We start from the raw sequence: 27831 nt of genomic DNA on the forward strand, positions 1-27831 counted from the left end.
GAGTCTTCTCCAGCAGCAGAATCCAAAAGCATCAATTCTTCTGTGCTCAGCTTTCTTTATGGTCCACCTCTCTCATTTATACATGACTACTGGAAAAACTATATGGACCTTTGTCGGCAAAGTGATGTCTCTCCATTTTATATCCTGTCTAGCTTGGTCATAGCTTTTCTTCCAAGGAGCAAGAGTCTTTGAATTTCATGGCTGCAGTCACCACCCACAGTGATTTTGGAGCACAAGGAAATAAAAGTCTGTCACTGTTTCCACTTTTCATCCATCTTATTTGTCACCAAGTGATGGGACTAGATACTATGATCTTTGCTTTCTGAATGCTGAGTTTGAAGCCAGCTTTTTCACTCTCCTTTTTCACCTTCATCAAGAGGTTCTTTAGTTCCTCTTCACTTTCTGCCATTAGAGTGGTATCATCTGCGTATCTAAGGTTGTTGATATTTTTCCCATCAATCTTGATTCCAGCTTGTGAGTCATCCAGCCCAGAATTTAGCATGATGTACTCTGCGTAGAAATTAAATAAGCAGGGTGGCCTCGATGTACTCCTTTCCCAATTTTGAACCAGTCTGTTGTTCCATGTCTGGTTCTAACTACTGCTTCTTAATCGGCATACACATTTCTCAGGAGGCAGTAAGGCAGTATTTCCATCTCTAGAAGAATTTTCCAGTTTCTTGTGATCCACACAGTGAAAGGCTTTAGCATAGTTAATGAAGCAGAAGTAGATGTTTTTCATGAATTCTCTTGCCTTTTCTATGATCCAGCAGTTGTCAGCAATTTGATCTCTGGTTCCTCTGCCTTTTCTAAATCCAGCTGTACATCTGGAAGTTTTCCATTCATGGACTGCTGAAGCCAAGCTTGAAGGATTTTGAGCATAATCTTGGTAGTATATGAAATGAGTGCAGCTGTATAGTAATTTGAACATTCTTTGGCATTGCTTTTCTTTGGTATTGGAATGAAAACTGACCTTTTCCAGTGCTGTGGCCACTGCTGAGTTTTCCAAATTTGCTGGCATACTGAGTGCAACACTTTAGAGGCATCATCCTTTAGGATTTGAAATAGCTCAACTGGAATTCCATCCCCTTCACTAGCTTTGCTCATAGTGATACTTTCTAAGGCCCACTTGACTTCACACTCCAGGATGTCTGGCTCTATGTGAGTGACCACACCACTGTGGTTATCTGGGTCATTAAGACATTTTTTGTACAGTTCTTCTGTGTATTCTTGCTACCTCTTCTTAATATCTTCTTGCCATTTCTACCCTTTTTTTTTTGTGCCCATCTTTCCAAGAAATGTTCCCTTGGTATCTCTAATTTTCTTGAAAATATCTCCATTTTTTCCCATTGTATTGTTTTCCTTTATTTCTCTGCATTGTTCACTTAAGAAGGCTTTCTTATCTTTCTTTGCTAGTCTCTGGAATTCTGCATTCAGTTGGGTATATATTTCCCTTTCTATTTGCCTTCTGCTTCTCTTCTTTTCTCAGCTATTTGTAAGGCCTCCTCAACAACCACCTTGACTTTTTGCATTTCTTTTTCTTGGGGATGGTTTTGATCACTACCTCTTGCACAATGTTACGAAGCTCTGTCCACAGTTCTTCAGGCACTCTGTTTACCAGGTCTAATTCCTTGAATCTACTCAAACTCTACTGTATAATCATAAGGGATTTGACTTAGGTCATATCTGAATGGCCTAGGTTTTCCTGGTAGATCAGACAGTAAAGAATCTGCCTACAATGCAGGAGATCCAGGTTTGATCCCTGGGTTGGGAAGACCCCCTGGAGAACAGAATGGCAACCCACTCCAGTATTCTTTTTATTTTTTTAGTCTCATATGTTTTGGGGGTTTCCCTGCTATCTCAGATGGTAAAGAATCTGCCTGCAATGCAGCAGATCTAGGTTTGATTCCCAGATCGGGAAGATCCCCTAAAAAAGTGAACGGCAACCCACTCCAGTATTCTTGCTTGGAGAATCCCATGAACAGGAGAGCCTGGCGGGCTACAGTCCATGGGGTCTTCTGCCCACGAGGTCACACAGAGTTGGACATGACTGAACAACTCACACTTTCACATTCACTGAATGGCCTAGTGGTTTTCACTACTTTCTTCAATTTGAGCCTGAAGTTTGCAATAAGGAGCTGGTGATGTGAGCCACAGTTAGCTCCAGATCTTGTTTTTGTTCACTGTGTAGAGCATCTCCTTCTTCGGCTGCAAAGAATATAATCAATCTGATTTCAGTACTGACCATCTGGTGAAGCCCATGTGTAGAATTGTCCACAGGCTTACTTCAATGGTTTATAGGAATAGATACTATGTCTAAACAGGATAGATACTATCTATAGATACTATACTAAAGATAGATACTATACTAAAGATACTATGTCTTCCCCAAACATAAAACAGATGGCATGTCAACTACCATCCAAACAATATTAATTGGACATCAATGCTAAATGAGAACAAGACTGCCTAAGCCCGTACAGTGTTGCAGACAAGAAGCTGAAGTCTGGAAACAAACTCTGTACAGCAGCTCTACAGAGAACACAGACTGGCACTTATGGCAAAAGCCTGTGATTGACTCCCAGTGACAAAAAACAACTGGGATTCTGGACTGGAGAACTTCCATTTGAGAGGCAATCACTAGCCTGCTACTGCACATTGGTCTAAATTGCCCCTATAAACTGAAAGACAAAATGATACTGAAACCCTATATAATCACAGTGTCTTGGGTGATCAGAAAAACACTCTAATGAGGAAGACAATGCACACAATATATAGAATCTTGTTAGGAGGAAAATACAAGGAAGAGATACAACCAAGAGCTTTTTTTCCCAGAGAACTGACTCTGGAACTGAGTGAGGAGGTACCAGATTATATTGTCACTTGGACAGCATAAATATTTCTCAACTGACCAACATAGAGCTTCTTGGTTATAGGTGACAGATTCAAGGTGAATGGCCAGTACTTTGATTGAAGCAGGTAAACACAAATGGGCTCAGTGGACTGACTTGCATGCTGTTTTCTTAGCAGTGATGGAAGAACTAAACAATGGTAAAAGTCCGTGTGTGTGTGCTAAGTTGCTTCAGTTGTGTTCAACTCTCTGTGGCCCCATGGACTGTAGCCCGCCAGGCTTCTCTGTCCATGGATTCTCCAGGCAGGAATACTGGAGTGGGTGCTATGCCCTCCTCCAGGGGATCTGCTGACCCAAGGATCAAACCTGCAGCTCCTGTGCCCCCTGCATTGCAGGCAGATTCTTTACTGCTGAGCCACCTGGGAAACCCGAAAGTACATATGCTTAGGTTTTTACTGACTCATGCACAGTGGAAAACTGGACTACTAAAAGGATGTCTGTGTAAGGTGCAGCCACATGGAAATCCCTCTGGGAATCCATGGACCACATTAAATAGGACATGCTAACGCTCATCAGAAGAACCCACTTTCAGGTTTGGGAGGTAACTGTGACCCCGAAGTGGACCTTTTGGTACACTCCCTTGAAATGCCCACCTAGAGACTTCAGCAATGCAGAGATGGGCTGAATATATACATAATCTTATAACCTCTGAGGCACAAATTGCCAACAAGAACTATTTTGTCTGCTAACAAGAGAGACAGAGGCTGCAGATGGCTGTGGGGAAGATTCCCCAGAGGGGAAGGCCCTGCTACACACAGCCAGCAAGTAGATTACACTGGATTAATGCCAGCGGCCCTGGTGGGAGGGCTGTAAATGGGTCCTACCAGGAATAGATGCTTCAGATTGGGCTTTGCAGTCTGAAGTAGATGCAAATGCTTAAAATACTAGGAGAGGAGTGGAACAGAAGATACTCTAACAATGTGGGCTGACAAGTTACACATTTTCAGAGTATGGGACACAACATGATTCACAGCACACAGGGTCCAACAGTGGGTAAAGAGATACCACATCAAACAGACATACGATACTGTTTATCACCCTCACAGTAATGGCTTAACTGAGAGTTAGAACAGGCAGGTGAAACATCTGCTGTCTAAAAGGGCAAGACAGACAAAAGCATAAAGGGCTTATATGCCTTTGCAAGTGTGTGATCACACTCAACTACTATACAGATACCTCTGTGCTTCCCAGGGCATTGCCCTGGGAGACATTTTCATACAACAGGGTGACAGACTGAACTAAGCAGTAATAACAATGGGACCAGTAATATGCCAACATTGTCTTAACTGTTAGGATCCTTGTGCTATAAGGGATCACAGTCAAAAACCAGGGAATGGTCTGTGGTATAACAAAAATATTTGACTTTTGTCCCCAGTTGATGATAGTGACAATGATGATGATGATAATGATGACAGAGGAGGAGTGGGAGGGAGATGGGAGAGGAGAAATCACTTCAATTCAGTTCAGTCAGTTGGGTCCAACTCTTTGCAACTTCATGAACTGCAGCACGCCAGGCCTCCCTGTCCATTACCAACTCCTGGAGTTTACTCAAATTCATGTCCACTGAGTCAGTGATGTCATCCAACCATCTGAGTCAGTTCTTTGCATCAGGTGGCCAAAGTATTGGAGTTTCAGCTTCAGTATCAGTCCTTCCAGTGAATAGTCAGGGAATACTGATTCCCTGAATTCAAAGGAAATATTCAAAGGGAATACTTATTTCCTTTAGGATTGACTGGTTGGCTCTCCCCGCTGTCCAACGGACTCTCAAGAGTCTTCTCCAGCACCACAGTTCTAAAGCATCAATTCTTTGGCACTCAGCTTTCTTTACAGTCTAACTCTCACATCCTACATGACTACTGGAAAAACCATAGCTTTAACTAGATGGATCTTTGTTGGTAATGTCTCTGCTTTTTAATATGCTGTCTAGGTTGGTCATAGCTTTTCTTCCAAGGAGCAAGCATCTTTGAATTTCATGGCTACAGTCACCATCCGCAGTAATTTTGGAGCCCAAGAAAATAAAGTCTCTCACTGTTTCCATTGTTTTCCCATCTATTTGCCATGAAGTGATGGGACCAGATGCCAAGATCTTAGTTTTCTGAATGTTGAGTTTTAAGCCAGCTTTTTCACTCTCTTCTTTCACTTTCATCAAGAAGCTCTTTAGTTCTTTGCTTTTTGCCAAGAGGGTGGTGTCATCTGCATATCTTATGTTACTGATATAGAAAAACCTAAATAAACCATTAAAGATACTACTCTGGTACTTAACATCTTTCCAACAAGACCAAACAGACTGATAGGTTCCCTCAAATAGTCACGGATCAAACAATGACAATCTTAAATGAATTCTTCTCCATTTTATCTTCCAGAGCAAAATGGAATACTTTTCAACTCACTCTATGAAGCTGCTGCTGCTGCTAAGTCACTTCAGTCGTGTCCGACTCTGTGTGACCCCATAGACGGCAGCCCACCAGGCTCCCCCGTCCCTGGGATTCTCCAGGTAAGAACATTGGAGTGGGTTGCCATTTCCTCCTCCAATGCATGAAAGTGAAAAGTGAAAGGCAAGTCGCTCAGTCATGACCGACTCTTCGCGACCCCATGAACCACAGCCTACCAGGCTCCTCTGTCCATGGGATTTTCCAGGCAAGAGTACTGGAGCTAGAATAATCTTAATACCAAAAACCAGGTAAGATAGTACAAGAAATAAAAATAAGCCAAATCAATCAAATACATAGATGCAAAACTTCTAATCAAAATATCAGCAAGCCATAAGTGAAAACCATGACCAAGGCAGGTTTGTCACAGGATTATAAGGGTGGAATGTACATTTTTCATCTTACTAAATGATTAAAGTGAGAAAAACAAGATCACCTTACTTGATGCAGAAAGAATATTCAATATACAACATGCATTCATGATTTTTAAAAACTTTGAACATTCTAGGGATAAATGAAAAGTCTTTAATCTGGTAAAGATATTTACCAGAAACACCATAGCAAATGTTAAGAGTGAAGCATTAAAAGGATTCTTTTTAACATCAGGAAAAAGACAGGGATGTCTGCTACTATCAATTCCATTCTGCACAGTACTGAAAAGCCTAGTTAGGACTATAAGACAAGAAAAAAAAGGTGACAAAGATAGAAAATTAAGAAATATAACCATCAATATTTGTACCTTGTCATTTACTTTGTTGTCATAAATCTTTACCTAGAGACACTAGAGAAAGCCCTTATAAATGGAGAGACATACCATTTTCATGAAGGGGAGGATAATACTCTAAATATGTTAATTGTCTCAAAACTAGATTCAATGAAACTTCAATAAAAAAGAGGTGGTGAAGAGAACTATCCTACAAGATTCTGAGACTTACTGTAAAGCCGTAGTAATTACAACAGTGTGATTTAGTACAGGGACTGGAAAACTGGCAGAATAAACTGACTGTCCAGAAATACATACAGGAACTTCATATACAGAAACTTATACAAGACAGAAGTGGCACTGCAGATCAGAGTGAAGGAGAATGGTTTATCTAATAACTAGCATAGAATATTCAGTTACAGATATTTCTAAAATATTAAGTTTGATCTCTTATTCACAACATAAACAAAAATCGATTTCTTACCAACTAAGGCCTTACATGCTAAACACAACTTTAAAACATTTAGGAAAAAATGTAGACCATTTTTATGAACTCAGAATAGAGAAGGATTTCTTAAATAGAACACAAAGTTAATTCACAAGGAAGATCAATAAATTGGAATTTATGATTAATTCATAATTATTCTTAATTCATCAAAAGATCCCTAGAAGAAAATTAAGAACACAAACTGGAAGGAGATATGTACTAGTCATATAACTGACCAAGTTTCTTGAATATGTAATAAAAATTTATTAAGAAAAATTTCTTAAGTTTTCATTTACTACAAGGTAAAACTAATACTATAAAGATATTGGCCTAAGCTGTTAAAATTCTAATGCTTTTTGGATACTGGACAGGGGAATCCATTTTTTGCCATCAAAATATCAAGTCTGCTTTTATGATTTATCAGCTCCATAATAAATAAGCTATAAAGTTTAGTTGAGCATAACTAGCAATCTGTGTTTAGAAGGCTCCCAACGTCTTCAAGAAAATTTCAAGCAGCTTCTACTTTCTGAAAACGTTAATTCACGCACAGTTTGCAAAGGGAGGAGAGGGAGAGGAGCACTGTGAAGGCTCACAGGCAGCCAGTGCAGCGTGGGCTGTGAGTAACTGCTTATTTCCACTGTGAAGAATCAAAGGACGTAAGCAAGGTCCAAAAATGTCCTGAGACTTTAATTACTGGTATCAAAAGTTAGACCCTGCTGTTTAAATTCTTTTCATTCTTCCACTGTTTCTTTGAAAAGATGATCAGACTCCAGTCTTCCCACTGTCTTGCTCCAGGTATTTGTAGGCCTCAAAGAAAAGTACTCTTTTCTGATTCGGGGTTCTAAAAAAGAGTTTTTACCTCTTGGATTCCTTCTCCGCTTAAAATGTCTAGCCAGTTACCACTGCAAAGTGACTGTGATTTACACACTTTCGAAACAACAGACTGGGTAGATTTATATGGGCTGTGGACAAGAATTTCAAATCAGTCTAGAAAGACATCTTCATCACTGAAATCCATCTATACTTTTATTCACTTTGGGTTTTCATAGTAATTGTTCAACATTTGCAATGTTTTTAAATCGTATGACATCAGTGAACAAGAAATGATCAGATATTATTTAAAACCCTAAAATACAGTCAGGAGAAATGAAAAATGGCACCAGGGTACAGATCAACCCAACAACTCTTAGTTCATTCCTTTCTCTAATGGGAGAAGTGAAGTAAAGTGAAGTAAACGTTGCTCAGTTATGTCAGACTCTTTGCAACCCCATGAACTATACAGTCCATAAAATTCTCCAAGCCAGAATACTGGGGTGGGTAGCCTATCCCTTATCCAGGGGATCTTCCCAACCCAACAATCAAACCCAGGTCTCCCACATTGCAGGCAGATTCTTTACAGCTGAGCCACCAGGGAAGCCCAAGAATACTGGAGAGGGTAGCCTGTTCCTTCCCCAGTGGATCTTCCCAACCCATGAATTGAACTGGGGTCTCCTGCTGTTAAAATCTGCATTTACACAGATAATCTACAATTATTTAATGTGGAACCTTTACAAAAGACCCTCAGAGGTGAGTTTATAATTTAAAAATAAATACTGAGACACAGGGACTTCTCTGGTGGTCCAGTAGTTAAGACTCCCAAGTTTCTACTGTAGGAGGCATGAGTTCAAACCTTGGTCAGGGAACTAAGGTCCCATATGCTGGGCAGTGCGGCCAAAAAAATTTAAAAAAATGAAAATTAAAAAAAATAAATAATGAGATAGATAAGGAGAGGTTAAACGCAGTGTCCAATATAGCTAACATGTGGGTAAGAATTTTGGAGAAAGACAGATCCAAGCCCATTCTCAGCTCTACCACGTTACCCAATAGCTATGTGATCTTGGGTAGGTTACTAAGCTTCCCTGAGCATTAATTTCCCCCTTCATTAAAAGCATGGGCAGTAATAACTCACTGTTGAGAGGATTAAGTGTTGGGGGAAAAATAAAAATGTACAAGGCATTTTAACATGTAATTCCTAATAAAAACTGATTTCTGTGAATGACTAGAAAATTATAAGGTATGACACTTTAAAAAATATATATATATGTAGAATTCTACAATCTCAGGATTCACTCCTCAGCATCGAGGACCAAGTTACAAAGAACAACAACAACTACTAAACTCATTTGAGTACAAAAACATGCTAATAAATACTGTCTTCTTAGTTTGAAATTGAAATAAATGTGTAGACATTAATCAACTGTAACTTTTCAACAGACTCCATAAACTAAATGGAATAAGCTAATGAAGTAGAGCAGAAAGATAGTGCAAAAGCATCAAGACATAAAGTGCTATTTAAAACAGAAAGTGTGAATATGAAGGGTTTTTTCCTTTAAAAAACATGATTTTCAGTATAAGAGAAAGTTTAAGTTCTTAACCCTGAAACAAATGCCTGGACAATTTAACAGTTAATATTTTAAGTGCAGTAATATGTCAGAGACATTAAAAAGCAGAGACATTACTTTGCTGACAAAGGTCCATCTAGTCAAAGCTATGGTTTTTCCAGTAGTCATGTAGGATGTAAGAGTTGGACTATGAAGAAAGCTGAGTCCCAAAGAATTGATGCTTTTGAACTGTGGTGTTTGGAGAAGACTCTTGAGAGTCCCTTGGACTGCAAGGAGATCCAACTAGTCCATCCTAAAGGAAATCAGTCTTGAATATTCACTGGAAGGACTGATGCTCAAGCTGAAACTCCAATACTTTGGCCACCTGTTGTGAAGAACTGACTCATTGGAAAAGACCCTGATGCTGGGAAAGATTGAAGGCAGGAGGAGAAGGGGACGACAGAGGATGAGATAGCTGGATGGCATCACTGACTCAATGGACATGAGTTTGAGAAAGCTCCGGGGGTTGGTGATGGACAGGGAGGCCTGACGTGCTGCAGTCCATGGGGTCACAAAGTGTTGGACATGACTGAGCAACTGAACTGAACTGAACATGTCAGAATTTCGCAACTTAAGATGTGCATAATTTATAAAGGATTATGTAGGACTGATAAAACTGATAATAATTACAACAACACTGGCCATCGTTTAGTCAGCCCAGATTTCTCACTTTGTCAGAATGAATCAGTGAGAGAGGAAGGAAAAAACCTGTTATCTCCATAAAGATGAACTGACTGACACATAGGAAGATTATGTATCTTGTCCAAGGTTCAGTTAGCAAGTTACAGAACAGAGATTTGAACTCATGATTGTTTTCACTTCAAAAATCAATATTCTTCCAATACCAAATTGCTTCCCTAGGTAGAACAGGACATGGAACTAAATGATTGGGAAGATCTCTTTAAAATTTAGGATCTAAAATTCTTTTTACTAATAAGCTAATAAACCTGAAAGTATTAAGCTCCAAGCCCTTGCCCCTCCAAGCAACTCTCTAATCCCAATCCTTTCAGGGAAAAAAGGAAGACATTGAAAAGAAGAGAGAATTACTTAACATTAAATATTTTGGATACCAAAGGGTGATCTGCAGGTAATGACCAGCACTAAGAAAGTGAGAGCACAAGTACAGGAAAGAATTTAAATTAGTCATTAGAGAAGAACTTCCTGACAACCAAAGCTGAGACACTGGAGCACATTACCAGAGAACACGATGAGGATAAACGGAAGAAAATGCAACCTCGTGAAGGGCTGTCAACACACAAACAGTGTCCACATACACACGAGATGGGGAAGTACAAATACAGCCTACTTGGCTCAGCCTCATTTATAATTTAAAATAGAAAAGAAAAAAAAGTAAACTGGTAAAATAAGCTTGACAGCCACAGTCAGAAGACTGCACTACAGTTCTGCCAGCCTAAATACAAGTTAGCAAAATGCTAAACTAAATATTTGTGTCACATTTTTCGAAAAACCCATCAATGCACAGGTACTATTTTACATTTTCTGTCAATTCACTATCCAAAAAACACAGCATCTCTATCTCCTCTGCAAATTCAGGTTCAGACTGGAACCAGTGCTTTAGTCTAGGCTCAACATTAGTCATTGCAAATGCACTGGTAAAATAAAACCCAAATTGTTTGTTTCTAAAGTATGTTTTGGGAGAATTTTGAATGAAAAGCATCACAACGATAGCTTCCTTTGGGATTAAAAACAAAACACAAAGACTCCATATAACTTCAGTGGAACTGTTAGACCTAGGAGAACTGTGTCTGTTTCACATGCCTGTACCCCTTCTCTCACTCCATGAAATCACCCATAGGCAAAGATCCAAAGGTAATTACCTTAGAAAGCTTCAGAGTTAACAATTCTGTCTGTCCCTTTCCAGTGTCAGCTGAGTTTTGATGTGAACCTTTACTAATCCATAAAAAAAAAAAAGCGAGCGAGCGAAGTCTACACGGTCTTGGTAGTAAGAGGATTCTCTCACTTTTATTATAAAGAGAAATATGCTTCTTTTACAATGAATATGTATAATCAGGAAAAAAGGGTTACTTCCATTAAAAAAATAAACATATGCAAATCAGCCAAGCTAATGCTTTTATATTCCCCCCCTCCCTTTTTTTTTCTCTACAGCCACTGTCACCTAAAAGAGAAGTAACCTCTTGGCATCTGGTCCTCCCTAAAACCCTCTCCTTTTACACAAGACAGAAAAGACTTCTGACCATCAATTATTTGGCTCTAATAATATACCCCAGTAGCTGACAGCATAAGCAGTTGATTTTGGGAGACCTCAACTTTAGGGCAGACCTACCTTGTGAATAGAGAAGGATCTGCATCTCTAGAAGAACACAGGTAAACACCTGCACCAGGTTCTCCAGGCCCAGGAGCTCGAAGACCTCTCGGAGAGGGTAATCGGAGAGGGGGAGTTCACTGAGCCCCGGCCTCTGGCAGATGACAGGTTCATAAACACCATAAAATTTCAGTGATCTCCCTGGAGGTGGAAGGGGTACCTCATAGAGAATATTATGGATGTAGCTCTCAAGAGGCAAAGGTGGTGGCTGCTGTGAGGTAACTGCCTTGTACAGTTGGATGAGGAATTTCTTGCAGGCCTGCATGAAAGGGAGTGGTGTGATCAAACATATACTTTTTGAAACATACAGGGTGTCTCTGCTGATGTCATAGGAGTTGTATCGCTGGAGTTTCAAAAGGGAAGTTGTATCTCCTTCGTCAATACTGCTCGCCAGTGAATCCATGCTGCAGGAGGATGAAGCGTACACACTGCTGTAATGCTCTGCATTGTGCATCTGGTAGAGTGTCTGCATTGCTGTGCAGATTTGCTTACTTGTAACTTCTTCATAAAAAGTGAGAACAAAACCGTAGGTACGAGAACCATCTTCCCGGGTAATTATAAATGAGTGGAACTGAGGGTCTTTGTTGTCAGTTTGTGTTCTGAAAGACAGCCCTTTAGGCATGCACAACTGTGGAAGAAGGAGAAGAAGAGCATCAGAAGGCAATATATGAACAAATTCAAACCAGAGAAAAATGGTTGTGAAGTTCTATCTCAGCTTATGACCTTCATTAAGTCACGTAACTTCTCTGAGCCTTAGTTTCTTTATCTATGACATCTGTGGCATCAGTGACTTTAAGACAAAATATGCAAGGACACTTTACAAATATTTAATATTTAAGGAATATTTTTAGAGTAAAGTTGATAATGTTTCAGAGGAATACAGAAACAGGTGAAGGTTCATTTGATAAATGGAAAAAAGTTAAAACACAGAATAATAAAAACAAAAGTATAATTTTTGCTCTTTTGAACAATATGATACTTTGTCCTTAGAAAAAATAAATGAAAACGAATTAATTTTTCTTTACTGAAGCAGAAGGGTAGAACCAAGACACTTCAGATTATTTCCAGCAGAGATTATGCCCCAGGTCTTGGGAACCACCCAGGATTGAGTCAAATTTGAGAATAAAATTACCTGAAGACTTAAAGATGCTATATTTAAGATACTTTATAAAGCATAAAAAATTAGAATTGAGTCTAAAGCAGTTTAAACAAGAAAAATTATAGAAAATTTAAAATATACTAAGGAAAACAGAATTGTAATTCAACTATCCTAAAATCATGATCATTATTAATTTTTCTATTATTCCTTTCTACTTTTGTATTACAATATGCTTTCTGCATAGAAATAATTTTACCATACATTATGACTTTTTTCTTTTATTTCAGATTTAATCATCGATCTTCTAAAATTTAAAAGTTCTCCCAAATCCCCACATTACCAAAAAATTTAATTCCCTTAAGAGTTATGACTTTCATTCAAACTGTGAACAAACACTTATTAACCACCTTTCTGAGCTAGGCCCTATGATAGTGATCAACGGTGAGAAATACAGTTTCTGCTCCCCTGAGTTTCCAGTGCAATAAGGACAACAGACTATAAAATATATATATATAAACTAAAAACTATGGGCAGTGCTGTGATAGGGTAAACATAGGCTGCTAGGAAAAACACAATAGGAGGACATAATTGAGAAAAGAGGGAGCTGCTGTTGCTGCTAAGTCGCTTCAGTCACGGCCGACTCTGCGACCCCACAGACGGCAGCCCACCAGGCTCCCCCATCCCTGGGATTCTCCAGGCAAAACACTGGAGTGGGTTGCCATTTCCTTCTGCAATACGTGAAAGTGAAAGTGAAGTCCTCAGTCGTGTCCGACTCTTAGCGACCCCATGGACTGCAGACTACCAGGCTCCTCCGTCCATGGATTTTCCAGGCAAGAGTACTGGAGTGGGGTGCCATTGCCTTCTCCAAAAGAGGGAGCTATCATGGTTTAAAAGGCACTTTCCTGGCAGATCAGTGATAAAAAAATCTACCTGTCAGAGCAGGAAACACAGGTCTTATCCCTGGGTGAGGAAGATCCCCTGGAGAAGGAAATGGTAACCCACTCCAGTATTCTTGCCTGGGAAATGTCATGGACAGAGAAGCATTGGTGGGCTACAGTCCATGGGGTTGCAAAAGAGTCGGACATGATTTCAGTTCAGTTCAGTTCAGTCACTCATCGTGTCTGACTCCCCATGGACGGAGCACACCAGGCCTCTCTGTCTATCCCCAACTCCCGGAGCTTGCACAAACTCATGTCCATCAAGTCAGTAATGCCATCCAATCATCTCATTCTCTGTCATCCCCTTCTCCTCCCGCCTTCAATCCTTGCCAGCATCAGGGTCTTTTCCAATGAGTCAGTTCTTTGCATCAGGTGGCCAAAGCTTGAGCATCAGTCCTTCCAATGAACATTCAGGACTGATTTCCTTTAGCATGGACTGGTTGAATCTCCTTGCAGTCCAAGGGACTCTTAAGAGTCTTCTCCAACACCACAGTTCTAAAGCATCAATTCTCTGGCGCTCAGCTTTCTTTATAGTCCAACTCTTACATCCTACATGACTACTGGAAAAACCATAGCTTTGACTAGATGGACCTTTGTCAGAAAAGTAATGTCTCTGCTTTTGAATATGCTGTCTAGGTTGGTCATAGCTTTTCTTCCAAGGAACAAGTATCTTTAAATTTCATGGCTGCAGTCACCATCCACAGTGATTTTGGAGCCCAAAAAGATAAAGTCTCTCAGTTTCCATTGTTTCCCCATCTATTTGCCATGAAGTGATGGGACCAGATGCCATGATCTTAGTTTTCTGAATGTTGAGTTTTAAGCCAGCTTTTTCACCCTCCTCTTTCACTTTCATCAAGAGGCTCTTTAGTTCCTCTTTGCTTTCTGCCATAAGGGTGGTGTCATCTGCATATCTGAGGTTATTGATATTTTTCCTGGCATTCTTGATTCCAGCTTGTGCTCCATCCAGCCCAGCATTTTGCATGATGTACTGTGCATATGAGTTAAATAAGTAGGGTGACAATATACAGCCTTGATGTACTCCTTTCCCAATTTGGAACCAGTCTGTTGTTCCATGTCCAGTTCTAACTATTGCTTCTTGACCTGCATGCAAATTTCTCAGGAGGTAGGTAAGGTGGACATGACTTAGTGACTAAAAATTACAAATGACCAGGCAAAAAAAATGAAGGAAGCCTAAGTGGAGATCTGAGGATAAGTACAGGTGTTAATGAGATGAAATGAAGATAGAGAGGGCACGGGCAAAAGCCCAGAAGACAGAACGTGAGGTTCACTGTGGTTGGGGAGCAGAATGAAAGGTGTGGGGAGGGGAGAGAGACTGCAGGAGATACTGAACCCCAAAGGCCTTGGAGAGTCACAGCAGAAGTCTGAGGAGGGGGATGAGAAACCTCTGGAGGGTTTTCAGCAGGACAGGGACAGAAACAGAGTGCTGCTTAGCACATCAACCTTCCGGCATGTGAGGGCGGTGGCGTCCCCAGAGGTTCTAGGGAGGCAGCAGGAATGCTCAGAGCCTCAGAGTTACCCTTGACTCCTTTCTTTCTCGCTCACTCCATTACCCAATCTACCAAAAAAGACCAGTTCTACCTTCAAAGATATATTCAGGAACAAATTACTTCCATCATTACTCTTACTGCTCTAATCTAAGCCATACTCTTCTCTCATCTGGATGACTATTTAATATAATAGCCTGTTAACCCATCTCCTTGCTTTTGTCCTTGTCCTCAATAACCTGCTCCCCATAGAGCAGCCGAAGTATATGTTCAATTTTGCCACTATTCAAAACCCTCCAATGGTCTCTCATACTGTTAGAAGGTGAAATCTTCACACTACAAGGCCCCTGTAAGGCCCTACATCACTCGGCCCCAGCAGCTCTTGCTTCACCCTCCACTGCTCTTCAGCTCACCTACTCTGCTGTGGGCCTTCAGACAATCCTAGTCCTCAGCCTTCAATCCACTCTGACACCTGCTAGAACAGAGGAGGGCTACTCTGCCAAACACTACCCGAACTGCAGATTTGTAAGCAGAATGATGGCTTTGTTGTTTTAAATGAAGAGACTACAGCCTTCAAGTCAAATCCAATCTGCCACATGCCTTGAAAATAAAATCTTATTGGTACACAATCGCACTCCCTTTAAGCACTGTCTAGCTGCTTCTGCACTACAAGAAGAGCTGAATCACTGTGACAGAGACTGCATGGCCCACAACACTCAGCTATTTACTATCTAGCCCTTTGTGTGTGGGAAAAAAAACAGCAAGTCTATGTTTTAAGTCACTTAAGTAACACTGAGACGGTTTGTTATGCAGCTTACCCAAAACACTTCCTTACTTCCTGTAAGTCTCCATATAACTACCTTAAAGAGGCCTTAATTTATCTTTCCATAAAAAAATAGTGTTTTCATCCCATACATGCCATTAAAATGTCACTTCTCCTCTAAAAAGCTTTTACTGAATGAAGCAGTTAAAGCCTTGTACCACAGTATATGTACATTGCATATGTATGACACACATCAGTAGTTTCTCTAATTTTGTTTCATCTCTAGACTGAAAAACTACTCATGGACTGGTAATAGCTTTAACCATTCAAGAGTACCACACATGGAACAATATAGTATTTGGGCCATAATAAATGGTGACTGATAAAGGTAAAAAGCAAAAACTGTGACCCTCAGCATAAATATCTCAGTGAAAATGTCTTTACATTTCACATCACTGAACATGAGAACTAGAAACAGCTATAGTAGCTTTAATCATTATTATTATATGTATGTTGACAAAAATTAAATTACTGTGTATATTTGGGCAGAATAAGATATAGATTTAGATAAAACACATGACTATCTGGATTTGTTGGGGGGAAATTTTGCTTATTCCTACTCTTGGAGAAAAAGGCCATGGCAAGATATTTTCATAATTTGGCCTTTAGATGAAGGTTGCTTTCATTTTACCAAGTCAATGAGATCCTCTACTGATTGTGAATGAACACTCACCTGACACATTTACTAGAGCCCATACAGGTTATAGGAAGGATAATCTGAATCAGTCCTGCCTCAGGCTAAGCTCAAACCTGCACAGCACAGTGCATGGCATATATAAGTGTCTTTTAAACGAATGAATAAATCAACGAACAAGAAAACAATCAAAAACAACAGCTCAGGGTGCAGGATCAGATTTAGTTCATCTCTTCATTCAGTCCATAGTTCTCTTTATACATCAAGTAGACAATACAGAAACATAGTGACCTCCAAAGTCAACAGAAAGACTTAATTTAATTGACAGGCCTTCCCAACATCATAAACCATTAAATTCAAGTTCAAACTGTTTTTGAAGAGCTGCCAAATATTCCCTTAATGGTCTGTAGCTTTCTTTAGCATGCATTCAAACATTTACAGGAAAAGCTTGCCAAAAGCTGTGCCCAAAGTGAAGAATGACTTTCTATGCTACAGATAACAGATGTAAGAATTTTTAAACTCTCCTACAAATAAAAAAAAAAAAGTAAGAATTATATTTCTAATCTGGGAACCATAGTTTGAAAATGCTATTGTTTTTTCATTTTTAAAAGTGAGAATCATATGACTTGTTTATTTTTCATAATTCTAAGCTATAAATCAAGATTTGCTCACCATGACAATCAATACTTTTTGTCCTCTAATACTGATGTTTATTAACAATATCGTCTCCCCACCCTACTCTCATGACAACTAAAAAATTTAAGAGCTGTTACTGCTAACCAGATTGTCACTGGCTAGATTACTTGAGCCACAGTAGGCTCACAATGCTATCTGTGTACCTTTCTTGGTTTGAGTGACCAAATATCCTTATTATCTCTCTGGACTCTTTTAGTCAGTGTGGCTAGAACTGTAACAATTTTTTCCCCATTTTCTATGGCTCTATTGATCCCATTCCTTCTCTCTTATGCTACAAATAAAAGCTACTTAGAAAACTCTTAATGAGTCAGTTAGTTTTCTGTTCCTTCCTTCTTTCCTTCTCTTTCCCTTCTTCATTTAATAAACATTTACTTTATGTCATATATTGCATTAAATCTTGATAACTCAGAAGACAAATAAGATAAGTTTTTACTTCTGGGAGCTTACAGTCTAATAGGAAAGAGAAACATATAAACCAACAGTTACAAAATAATGTGATCCCTATTGCTAAAGAGTATGTTCAACATGTTTCAGGAACAGAGAAGACAGAGTACCTATTCCTGCTTAAGAGATAGTTTTGCAGTGGAAGTGATACCTGATCAAAGATGGGGAAGTGAAGTTCTGTAAGCAAGCATATTGTCTTTCATTTATTTAATGGTCTGAACCTAAACTACGTGCAAAGCTAAACATATGGTAGTTTAGTCGCTAAGTGGTGTCTGACTCTGCAACCTCATGGAATGTAGACCGCCAGGCTCCTCTGCCCGTTGGATTTTCCAGGCAAGAATGCTGGCTGCTGCTGCTACTGCTGCTAAGTCACTTCAGTCGTGTCCGACTCTGGGTGACCCCACAGACGGCAGCCCACCAGGCTCCCCCATCCCTGGGATTCTCCAGGCAAGAACACTGAAGTGGGTTGCCATTTCCTTCTCCAATGCCTGAAAGTGAACAGTGAAAGGGAAGTCGCTCAGTGGTGTCCGACTCTTTGCGACCCCATGGACCGCAGCCTACCAGGATCCTCTGGTCCACGGGATTTTCCAGGCAAGAGTACTGGAGTGGGGTGCCATCGCCTTCTCCCAAGAATGCTGAAGGGGAGGGGACTGCATTTCCTTCTCCAAGGGATCTTCCCAATCCAGGGATCAAACCTGCATTTCCTGCTAAGCAAGTGAATTCTTTAACTCTAAGCCACCTATCGCAATGAATAACAGTGTGTTCCTGTCCCAATGGTTCTTACTTTATAGCAGGAGATAAAGATTAGGACAACCAGCTATATAATTAATTAACTGTAACTGTAATGGTGCTACAAAAAGGTATAAGGTGCCAAGAGAACTTAAGGGGACCTGGCTAAATGTTGGAAGGGTGGTGAAGGTAGTGGTCAGCGATGACTTCTCTGAGGAAATCATGTTTAAAATGAAACTTGAAATGTCAATATGAAGAATTCACTAGAGGAAGAAGTGAAAGAGCCTTTTAGAGAGGGAGGAAAGCAGAAACAGAAGCTATAATGAGGAGAATGAAAAGGATAGGTAGCAGGGGGATAGTTACAATGTATCCTTTCCTCTTTCCTCTCCACCCCACTCCACTCTTCTTTGGGATCAAAGGAAACAGTAAACTGAGCTTTATAAAGAGCTATATAATAAGTTATTAGTCTTCAATTATCTGAAAATTTATATATCGGATGTTTTATTTAGGACATATACACACAATGGAATCTTTATATTTCACAGAACATGCTTAAAAAGGTATTGACCACATTTTCTTCCTAAGCATTCCTAGGTTCACTACATTTTAAGTATAAGCTCTATCTACTAGAACATTACATAGACAGTCAGTCACAGATACTAATAAACATTTCACAGGAGATCTGAAATGTGGTTGGGGGAGAGGGAGGCGGGGAACTTCAGCTCCATTTGCATTGCTTTGTTTCATTTAAGAGGAAAGGTATGGATCTGAAGCAAATTTGTCAAATGTTGAATTCTGTTATTTCTCGGTGGTGGGTTTATGATTGTTTTGTTCTCTCTGTTTTATGATACTTCTATTTTTTTCCCACAAAAATCTGTGAATCCACAACCAAAAGAGATATAAAAGCAAATAATTCAGAAAATTTCAAATGTCACATACCTATTTGCTGTTACATATGCATTGCACTCATATACTTGGATTTTGTTTTTTGTTTAACAAGTTTCATTGCTTTGGGGGACTTAATTTGTATGAAATTAATGTCACACGCTAGTAAAGTGATGTTTAAAATTCTCCAAGCCAGGCTTCAGCAATACGTGAACCGTCAACTTCCTGATGTTCAAGCTGGTTTTAGAAAAGGCAGAGGAACCAGAGATCAGATTGCCAAAATCCATTAGATCATGGAAAAAGCAAGAGAGTTCCAGAAAAACATCTATTTCTGCTTTATTGACTACGCCAAAGCCTTTGACTGTGTGGATCACAATAAACTGTGGAAAATTCTGAAAGAGATGGGAATACCAGACCACCTGACCTGTCTCCTGAGAAACCTATATGCAGGTCAGGAAGCAACAGTTAGAACTGGACATGGAACAACAGACTGGTTCCAAATAGGAAAAGGAGTACGTCAAGGCTGTATATTGTCACCCTGCTTATTTAACTTCTATGCAGAGTACATCATGAGAAATGCTGGGTTGGAAACACAAGCTGGAATCAAGATTGCTGGGAGAAATATCAATAACCTCAGATATGCATATGATACCACCCTCATGGCAGAAAGTGAAGAAGAACTGAAGAGCCTCTTGATGAAAGTGAGAGGAGAGCAAAAAAGTTGGCTTAAAGCTCAACATTCAAAAAATGAATATCATGGCATCCGGTCCCATCACTTCATGGCAAATAGATGGGGAAACAGTGAAAATGGTGGCTGACTTTATTTTTCTGGGCTCCAAAATCACTGCAGATGGTGGCTGCAGCCATGAAATTAAAAGACACTTACTCCTTGGAAGGCAAGTTATGACCAACCTAGACAGCACATTAAAAAGCAGAGACATTACTTTGTCAACAAAGGTCCGTCTAGTCAAGGCTATGGTTTTTCCAGTAGTCATGTATGGATGTGAGAGTTGGACTATAAGGAAAGCTGAGTGCAGTAAGAATTGATGCTTTTGAACTGTGGTGTTGGAGAAGACTCTTGAGAGTCCCTTGGACTGCAAGGAGATCCATCCAGTTCATCCTAAAGGAGATCAATCCTGGGCGTTCACTGGAAGGACTGATGTTGAAGCTGAAACTCCAATACTTTGGCCACCTGATGCAAAGAGCTGACTCATTTGAAAAGACCCTGATGCTGGGAAAGATTGAGGGCAGGAGGAGAAGGGGACGACAGAGGAATTAGATGGCTGGATGGCATCACCGACTCAACGAACATGCGTTTGGGTGAAGTGAAGTCACTCAGTTGTGTCTGACTCTTTGCAACCCCATAGACTGCAGTCTGCCAGGCTCCTTTGTCCATGGGATTTTCTAGGCAATAGTACTGGAGTGGATTGCCATTTCTTTCTCCAGGGGATCTTCCCAACCCAGGGCTCAAACCCAGGTCTCTGCATTGTAGACAGAGGCTTTACCATCTGAGCCACCAGGAAGTCCAGACTCCGGGAATTAGTGATAGACATGGAGGCCTGGCATGCTGCGGTTCATGGGGTTGCAAAGAGTCGGACACAACTGAGTGACTGAACTGAACTGAATGATCCTTTTCAAAGCTCCACTTTGTTAGCAGAATGAGTGATATTATTGACAGCAGTAACTTATTGGAGTGGAGTTTTGCTAAAACTAAGAACAAAGCTTTCTAACTTTAGTTGGGGATAAATTATAGCTTCATACAAATGCACTTACTAATAAATCAAAGAGGAAATTAAGGGCAGTAAATCTATGACCCAAATGCAGACTAGTTTAATGGTATGCTTTACAGAGATTTTCAAGGAGTACTAGCAAATCCTTTTAGATCTGCAGCAAAAGCAAAATACTGTATTGTGTTTAAGCATCAAAACACAAGCCTACAAGTCTATTCTTCAGAGGGAAATGTTTCCTGTTTACATAAAATAACTCAGAGACAACAGGTAAAGAAAATATTAAAGACCATCAAGGAAGGAGACAATTGCTTTAAAGATAAATGCTGCTGCTGCTGCTAAGTCACTTCAGTCGTATCTGACTCTGTGCACCACAGTCGGCAGCCCACCAGGCTCCCCTGTCCCTGGGATTCTCCAGGCAAGGACACTGGAGTGGGTTGCCATTTCCTTCTCCAACACATGAAAGTAAAAAGTGAAAGTGAAGTCACTCAGTTGTGTCCGACTTTTTCTGACCCCATGGACTGTAACCTACCAGGCTTCTCTGCCCATGGGATTTTCCAGGCAAGAGTACTGGAGTGGGTTGCCATTTCCTTCTCCAAAAGATAAGTGCTAGTCAGAGGCAAAGGTTAACACAGATATCTTTACTATTAAGACATCCAAATGATTAAAATTAATAAAACACATCAAGTGTGGCATTTTGTTCAAATGACTGTGGATTCATATGATAATAAGAATCTAGTTTTGGACACCGTTTTGACTTCTCACAGAATAATTTATAAATACTTTTAAACATATTACTAATTTAAGAAAATTAGTGTTATAATCTATTTACATTCTTATCCATTCTTCCAATGTTGCATTTAGGTACTCTTTTATATCATTAATATCCTTCCATTAATTTTCTGACATAAGCAGCTGATAATTTATTTTTTGTCACTGCTTTTTGCTGACTACTTTAGTACGAAGCTTGTCTGCACTTCCCCAAGTCTCATAAATATGACTAACAGTTGTATTCTGCTTAATATCTACAGCACTGTCTTCACCAAAGATGAGGCTAGGCCCTGTAGTATTAACTTCTAGCAAAGTGACATCTCCTGTTACTCTAGTATAGGGCAACAGTTTAGAGAAGTAACTATACCATGCTCTGTAAAGAATCAAAGTCGAAGTACCATGTGCCTTAGTCATCTGTCCTTAGAAAAGGTAACATGATATTCCCTGCTTGGAGTAACATCAGACTGGAATGGGTTTACTGTGATATAGAAATACCATATCACTGAGAGCAAGTGAAAACCAAGTCGTTAAAAATATATAGTTTTTCTTTGGGGGAAGTAGCATGCAGGTGGGAAAAAAGTGAACTAGAGAGTAAAAATAATCTGGATTTAATCTATGAGACTCCCTGTACAACTCTGGGCAACTAACAGTATCACATCATAATGGGATCTTTTGGTTCCATCTTTAAAATACTCAAAGAACCACATCTATGTGTCTTAGTCCACCTTTAATCATTTTTGTGCCTATGGTGCCTGATCTCTGATTTGCTCACTTTGGGGCCCCTGATTTTTATAACTGCAGAGTTCAAGGAGGTACAAAATATTTTCCAGCCTTCTAAGAAGAACTGTTCCTAAATGACCTGAAAATTATGACTGACTATTTTTAAGAACCTCTAATGGGACAATTATGACTGACTGTATTTCTAAGAACCTCTAATGGGACTTACAATCACCACCGGTAACTCATTACATCATTTTAAATTCCTTATAAACAAATTCCTGCTGCTGCTGCTACTGCTAAGTCGCTTCAGTTGTGTCCGACTCTGTGCGACCCCATAGACTGCAGCCTACCAGGCTCCACCGTCCCTGGGATTCTCCAGGCAAGAACACCATTTCCTTCTCCAATGCATGAAAGTGAAAAGTGAAAGTGAAGTCACTCAGTTGTGTCCAACTCATCGTGACCCCATTGACTGCAGCCTACCAGGCTCCTCTGTCCATGGGAAATTCCTACTAATGTCTAAATGAGGCAGTTAAGTTCCTTTCCTACCTTACTTTGTGAACATGATAAATTAAAGACCCATCATATAACATTCCTTGAAATATGAAAACTGTAATCATGCATCTTCCATCAGGCTCCTCTCCAGGAAACAAACTATTATCACTGTTATCAAAGCATCTATGTATTAATTAATGCAAATTCACCACACAGCTTAATGGCAGGAAAAGAAAACGGGCTGCTGAGGGTCTGCTGTATGTACTAATTAGCTATGGGGATCTTAGGCAAGTTACTTAACTTCTCTGAGCTTCATTTTCCACATCTGTAAGTGAGGATGCTGCTGCTGCTGCTGCTGCTGCTGCTGCTAAGTCGCTTTAGTCGTGTCCGACTCCATATGACCCCAAAGACGGCAGCCCACCAGGCTCCCTCGTCCCTGGGATTCTCCAGGCAAGAACACTGGAGTGGGTTGCCATTTCCTTCTCCAGTGCATGAAAGTGAAAAGTGAAAGTGAAGTCGCTCAGTCGTGTCCAACTCTTAGCGACCCCATGGACTGCAGCCCACCAGGCTCCTCCATCCATGGGATTTTCCAGGCAAGAGGACTGGAGTGGGATGCCATTGCCTTCTCCAAAGTGAGGATAATACTATTTAAAAAACTTTTTATTTAAAGGGTTAAATGAAATAATGTATAAATTCAAAATATAGTCACAACTGTCATATTAATAAAATAAAAAGAGGCCTTGAAGAGGAGAAAAAACCACATACCATGTTTACTGCATCTTGATCGAAAGGGTTCCATTCTATATTCTGAGGATAGTGGGCCAGAACTTTGGATTTGAATGTTCTTCTCAAAGGACTCTGGTCAAAATTTTCACCTACAACAGATAATTAATAATTAGTTAATATCTAGAATTTTTTCAAAAGCATGTCATAATTTTGTTTTTATTTTGTAGATACACTGAGTGAAAATGTTGAAATCTGATTCAATTTCTATCTCTAATAGTCTGGCTTGTAAATTTTTCCATAGACAACTAAAAAGGAACTTTTAATAAGAGATGTGCATTTAAAACTTCACAATACAAAATTTAAAATCCTAGACAACTGATACTAAAAATCAAGATATGCTAAAATAATCCTTACTGTGACCTAATTACTGTCCTCATTTCAACACATGATGACAAAAAAAAAAAAAAAATCCTATTTGGAAACATTTAACTCACTAAAGAAACATCTCAAAATAAACTAACTGTAACTAAGATTCTGAAATTTTTTACATAGATAAACATAACGGTGCAGTGCCCAAAGGAGGCAAGTTTGCTTGAGTTTTCACAAAATCCTCTGATAAATGTGACTGCATCTCCATGCTTTTACAAGAATTAATAGAATCAGAAACATCATTACTGAATTGTCTGGTTTAGTAAACAGGACACATTAAAGAATACTAACCTCTAAAAAGAAGCTATCCTAAGCCAAATTAATCACCTGTTAAAATACTGAAAAGGTAAAAGGCTACGCTTTGATCATTACATATAACAAAATCCAGTAAAGCTGTCAGCTCAGTTCTTTAAAGTCCTTAACCAAATTAACTTCCGTGAGACCTGCTACCTCCAAATATCTTAGCTTCATAAAATATTTTAATATGGACGGATTTTTTTTTTTTATGGACGGATCTTAAATCGTCAGTGTCAAAAAGTTGATATTAAGGAATTAGAAAGACCTTGGGAGCAATACCATCTGTCTCTTGTGTTTTTTTCTACTTTTTAAGTTCTAATTACAAAACACAAGCTGACATATTCAAAGATAAATGCTACTTACCAGTATTTGTACAAGCAAAAATATCATAAAGCAATTCACGAGTCACATGTGGATACCTAGTTAGATTCAGTTTCCATCTCTGGTAAAAATCTAAAATATGTATACTAAAACACCTTTCAGTGAGAAACTTAACAGATCTCAGATGGAGAGAAAAGTCACACTCTAAAATTTTGTTGGAGAATGCAATATAAAACACACAGGAGTGTTTTTTAACAAAGGCACATAATTTAAACAGATCTGTTGCAACAATTAACCTATTACTTCTGATTTAGGCCCTTGGCTAACAATCTTTTTCCTTTGGATTCCTCTTCATTATTTAGGCAACACTGCATCTCTCTTTCTTTCTACCTCATATTTTCAGCTTCTAAGTGACAGAGTAAAGAGCTTTCACTTCTAGAAGAGAAACTGTCAAAGGTGTCTCCAGTGAAAGTTTATCAATTTCTGCACCATGCTTCTAGGGTATGTGAACATGGGAAAAGTCAGTGGAAAATACGAAACCGTTCAAGAGTCACTATGTCCGAAGAAATGAGTCAGGGTTCACGGTTGGTTTCACAAAAGTAAATGGTATCTTTAAGCTGGTACTAGATTCTTATGCAAACACTAAGAATTTTTAGATTATTTACTTCTTCATTAAAAAAAAAAAAAGGGTTATATTTCACTTCAGTTTAAGTCAGAGAAAAAGCAAAACTAGAATTCTCTCCTGGTTCTAAGATTTATGCTGCTGACTGTGCCAGTGACACAGCAAAAGGATAATCTCACCTTAGATAATACCCAGCCATCAAGAAACCCTCTCTTTTACCTGCCCTCAAATACCAAAAATGCTTATTTTTATCACTCACAAATGTAAATAAAATATGAAATACTGCAGGGGCAGAAGAAACAGCATATAATGAGTATAAATCCTTGCAACACTTACCTTTTAATGAATTCCTGACTGAGTTTGGTTAAAATAGAACTTTATCTTCATTCATATATCAAGTTATTAATGTGACAGGAAATAAATCAGAAAAAGTCACGACACTGCTATTTTCAATATAACTGTCCTGTTAACTAAGGAATACCACACCCTTGAGGAACAATGAATCAACCAGGAGAGAGAGAAAGAAAACCACCTTGAGAGGAAAAGAATTTCACAAAAACAAAACCCCATGAAACAGAAATAGAAATCTAACGAAAGAAAAACAGAACCATCACCAGCACCACCACCACCACCACCTCTTATTAGCCTGCCCTAAAAGCGGGGAGATCACTGCTACATATACAGCTGTCTTGGCAAATATTATTTTGAAGAAAATTTGGAGACAAGCTGACTGGAAATTCTGATAACACTGTTAAGGATTTAGAAGTGAGTAAATGTAGCTATTCCTACTAATATCAGTCAAAGAAAAGAATTGTGGAGATGACTTTTGGAGATGTCAGACAGGGGAACAACCTAACCTTTGCATTTTGAACCCATAAACCTCTAACTTAGAATTTACTGTTAGGACTTAGGAGGAAAAATGAACCAGTCTAAGAATCTGGATTCCAAGGAAATGGAAATTACATAAGGATGCTTTAATTAACCTAAAATCCACCTTTCAAACATTATCCTGAAATAAACAAGGATTATAAATTTGTGCAATTATTAATATCCCCCACAACAACTACAAGTAGACTTAATTTCAAGTAATATTGCCAAATAACCTCCTACTAAACTTAAACTACAATTAAGCCTTTCCTCCTTAGAAAATAGAACATATCTGCCAAGAGAGCTTAAAGACTAATGAATTAATTTCTTCAAGGCTTGAAGCAAATGAGATCTTTACAAAAATTAAGATGCAAATAAGAGAACAGAAATACAAAATAACACATATTTTTGCCTAAGCAAAACTGAATAATGAAACAATTATGATGGACTTGGGATGAGTTAAAATAATAACTTCCAACACCTCAACTTTTTATTTTTACCTGAAGTCGTATTTGCAGCATCTTGGCTCTTGCCATGACGATCTGCTTCTAGCCATTGGTATAAAACTACATAATGTAATAGAAACAAAAAAGCTTTTATGAACAAAGAAACACAAACAAAAAAGCAATAATGACTTTGAAGAATGGAAAATAAGAATTAAAAAAATTAAACAAAAGCAATTAAACATGAGACATTAACATCAACGGAACACAACACCAACAGTATGTAGCTTATAGGCTATTAGTGATAAGAAAGCAAAGAGAATAAGTAATTGCATTTTAATGTAATAAGTGAAATGCCATTTAAACATCTGTAACAATTATTCATATGGGAAAAGGTGAATGTTCTTTTCTTAATGCTAATTTAAAAAGAAGTATCAGGAGAAAGCTAATGTTTCTATAGCCAGATATAATAAAATATGATAGTAAGACTAAATGACGAACTATGGAAATTGCATCCCAACTTCTGTAAACCTATCAGATTGGCTGAAGTTCAAGAAACTGACTATACCAAAATCTGACAAGTATGCAGAGAGAAAGAACTCTCATAAATTGCTGGCGGTAATGCAAAAAGGTATAACCCCTTAGGAAAGACAGTTTGGCAGTTTTTACAAGGCTAAACATAGTCCATATGATCCTACAACCCTTGTCTAACCAGTAGAAAAAAGTCAGACAAATTCCAAGAGGAGCAACCTACAATACACCTGGATGAATACTTGTCAAAACTGTCAAGGTCATCAAAAACAAGTAAGGTCTCAGAAACGATCACAGCTGAGAGGAGCCTAAGGAGAGAAGAAAGGTGGAATGTGGTATATTGGATGGGCTCCTCCAACAGAGAAAGGACATTAAGTAAACACCAGGAAATTTGAATAAAGTATAGATTTTAGTTAACAATAATATTGATTCATTAATTGCAACACATGTATGGCACCACCCTAGGTTGTAAATGATAGGGAAAACTATGTACATGGATGGAGGGGTGTGTGTGAGAACTCTATATTATCTTCTCAATTTTTCTGTAAATCTAAAACTGTTTCTAAAAATCAAGTCTGTTTAAAATATTTTTTAAACAAGTCTTTAGAACTTTAAAAAATTGCAAAGTTTAAATTTTAAAAAATGATTTAATGTAAGGACAAAAACATATATTACATCCGATCTTTTAATTATTCTATCTTTTGTAAATTACTATGCAAACACAAGCTGAAGTTTGCTCAGTAGAGATTCCGTTAGTCAACTATCCTCTTAGGTACTTTAACTAAGAAATATCAACTCTTGGGGAAAAGTTTTACTACAATGAGGACACAGGCTATTAAAA

General features: G+C 38.9%; 1 protein-coding gene across 1 annotated transcript in view; it reads right to left on the bottom strand.

Moving 5' to 3' along the window:
* LOC120861150 (DENN domain-containing protein 5B) overlaps positions 1 to 26578 on the bottom strand; it is a 120533-nt gene extending 93955 nt beyond the window's left edge. Inside the window, exons 1-3 of the mRNA XM_040236793.1 lie at positions 26517 to 26578; positions 23520 to 23629; positions 11253 to 11919 (exon numbers count right to left, since the gene is read on the bottom strand). Of these exons, the coding sequence (XP_040092727.1) occupies positions 11253 to 11919; positions 23520 to 23522 (670 nt within the window). The 5' untranslated portion in view covers positions 23523 to 23629; positions 26517 to 26578. The remainder of the gene's footprint in view (positions 1 to 11252; positions 11920 to 23519; positions 23630 to 26516) is intronic.
* Between the last annotated feature and the right edge of the window lie 1253 nt (positions 26579 to 27831).

The sequence above is a fragment of the Oryx dammah genome, unplaced genomic scaffold (genome assembly GCF_014754425.2).
Source record: "Oryx dammah isolate SB20612 unplaced genomic scaffold, SCBI_Odam_1.1 HiC_scaffold_11229, whole genome shotgun sequence".
NCBI classification, from domain to species: domain Eukaryota; kingdom Metazoa; phylum Chordata; class Mammalia; order Artiodactyla; family Bovidae; genus Oryx; species Oryx dammah.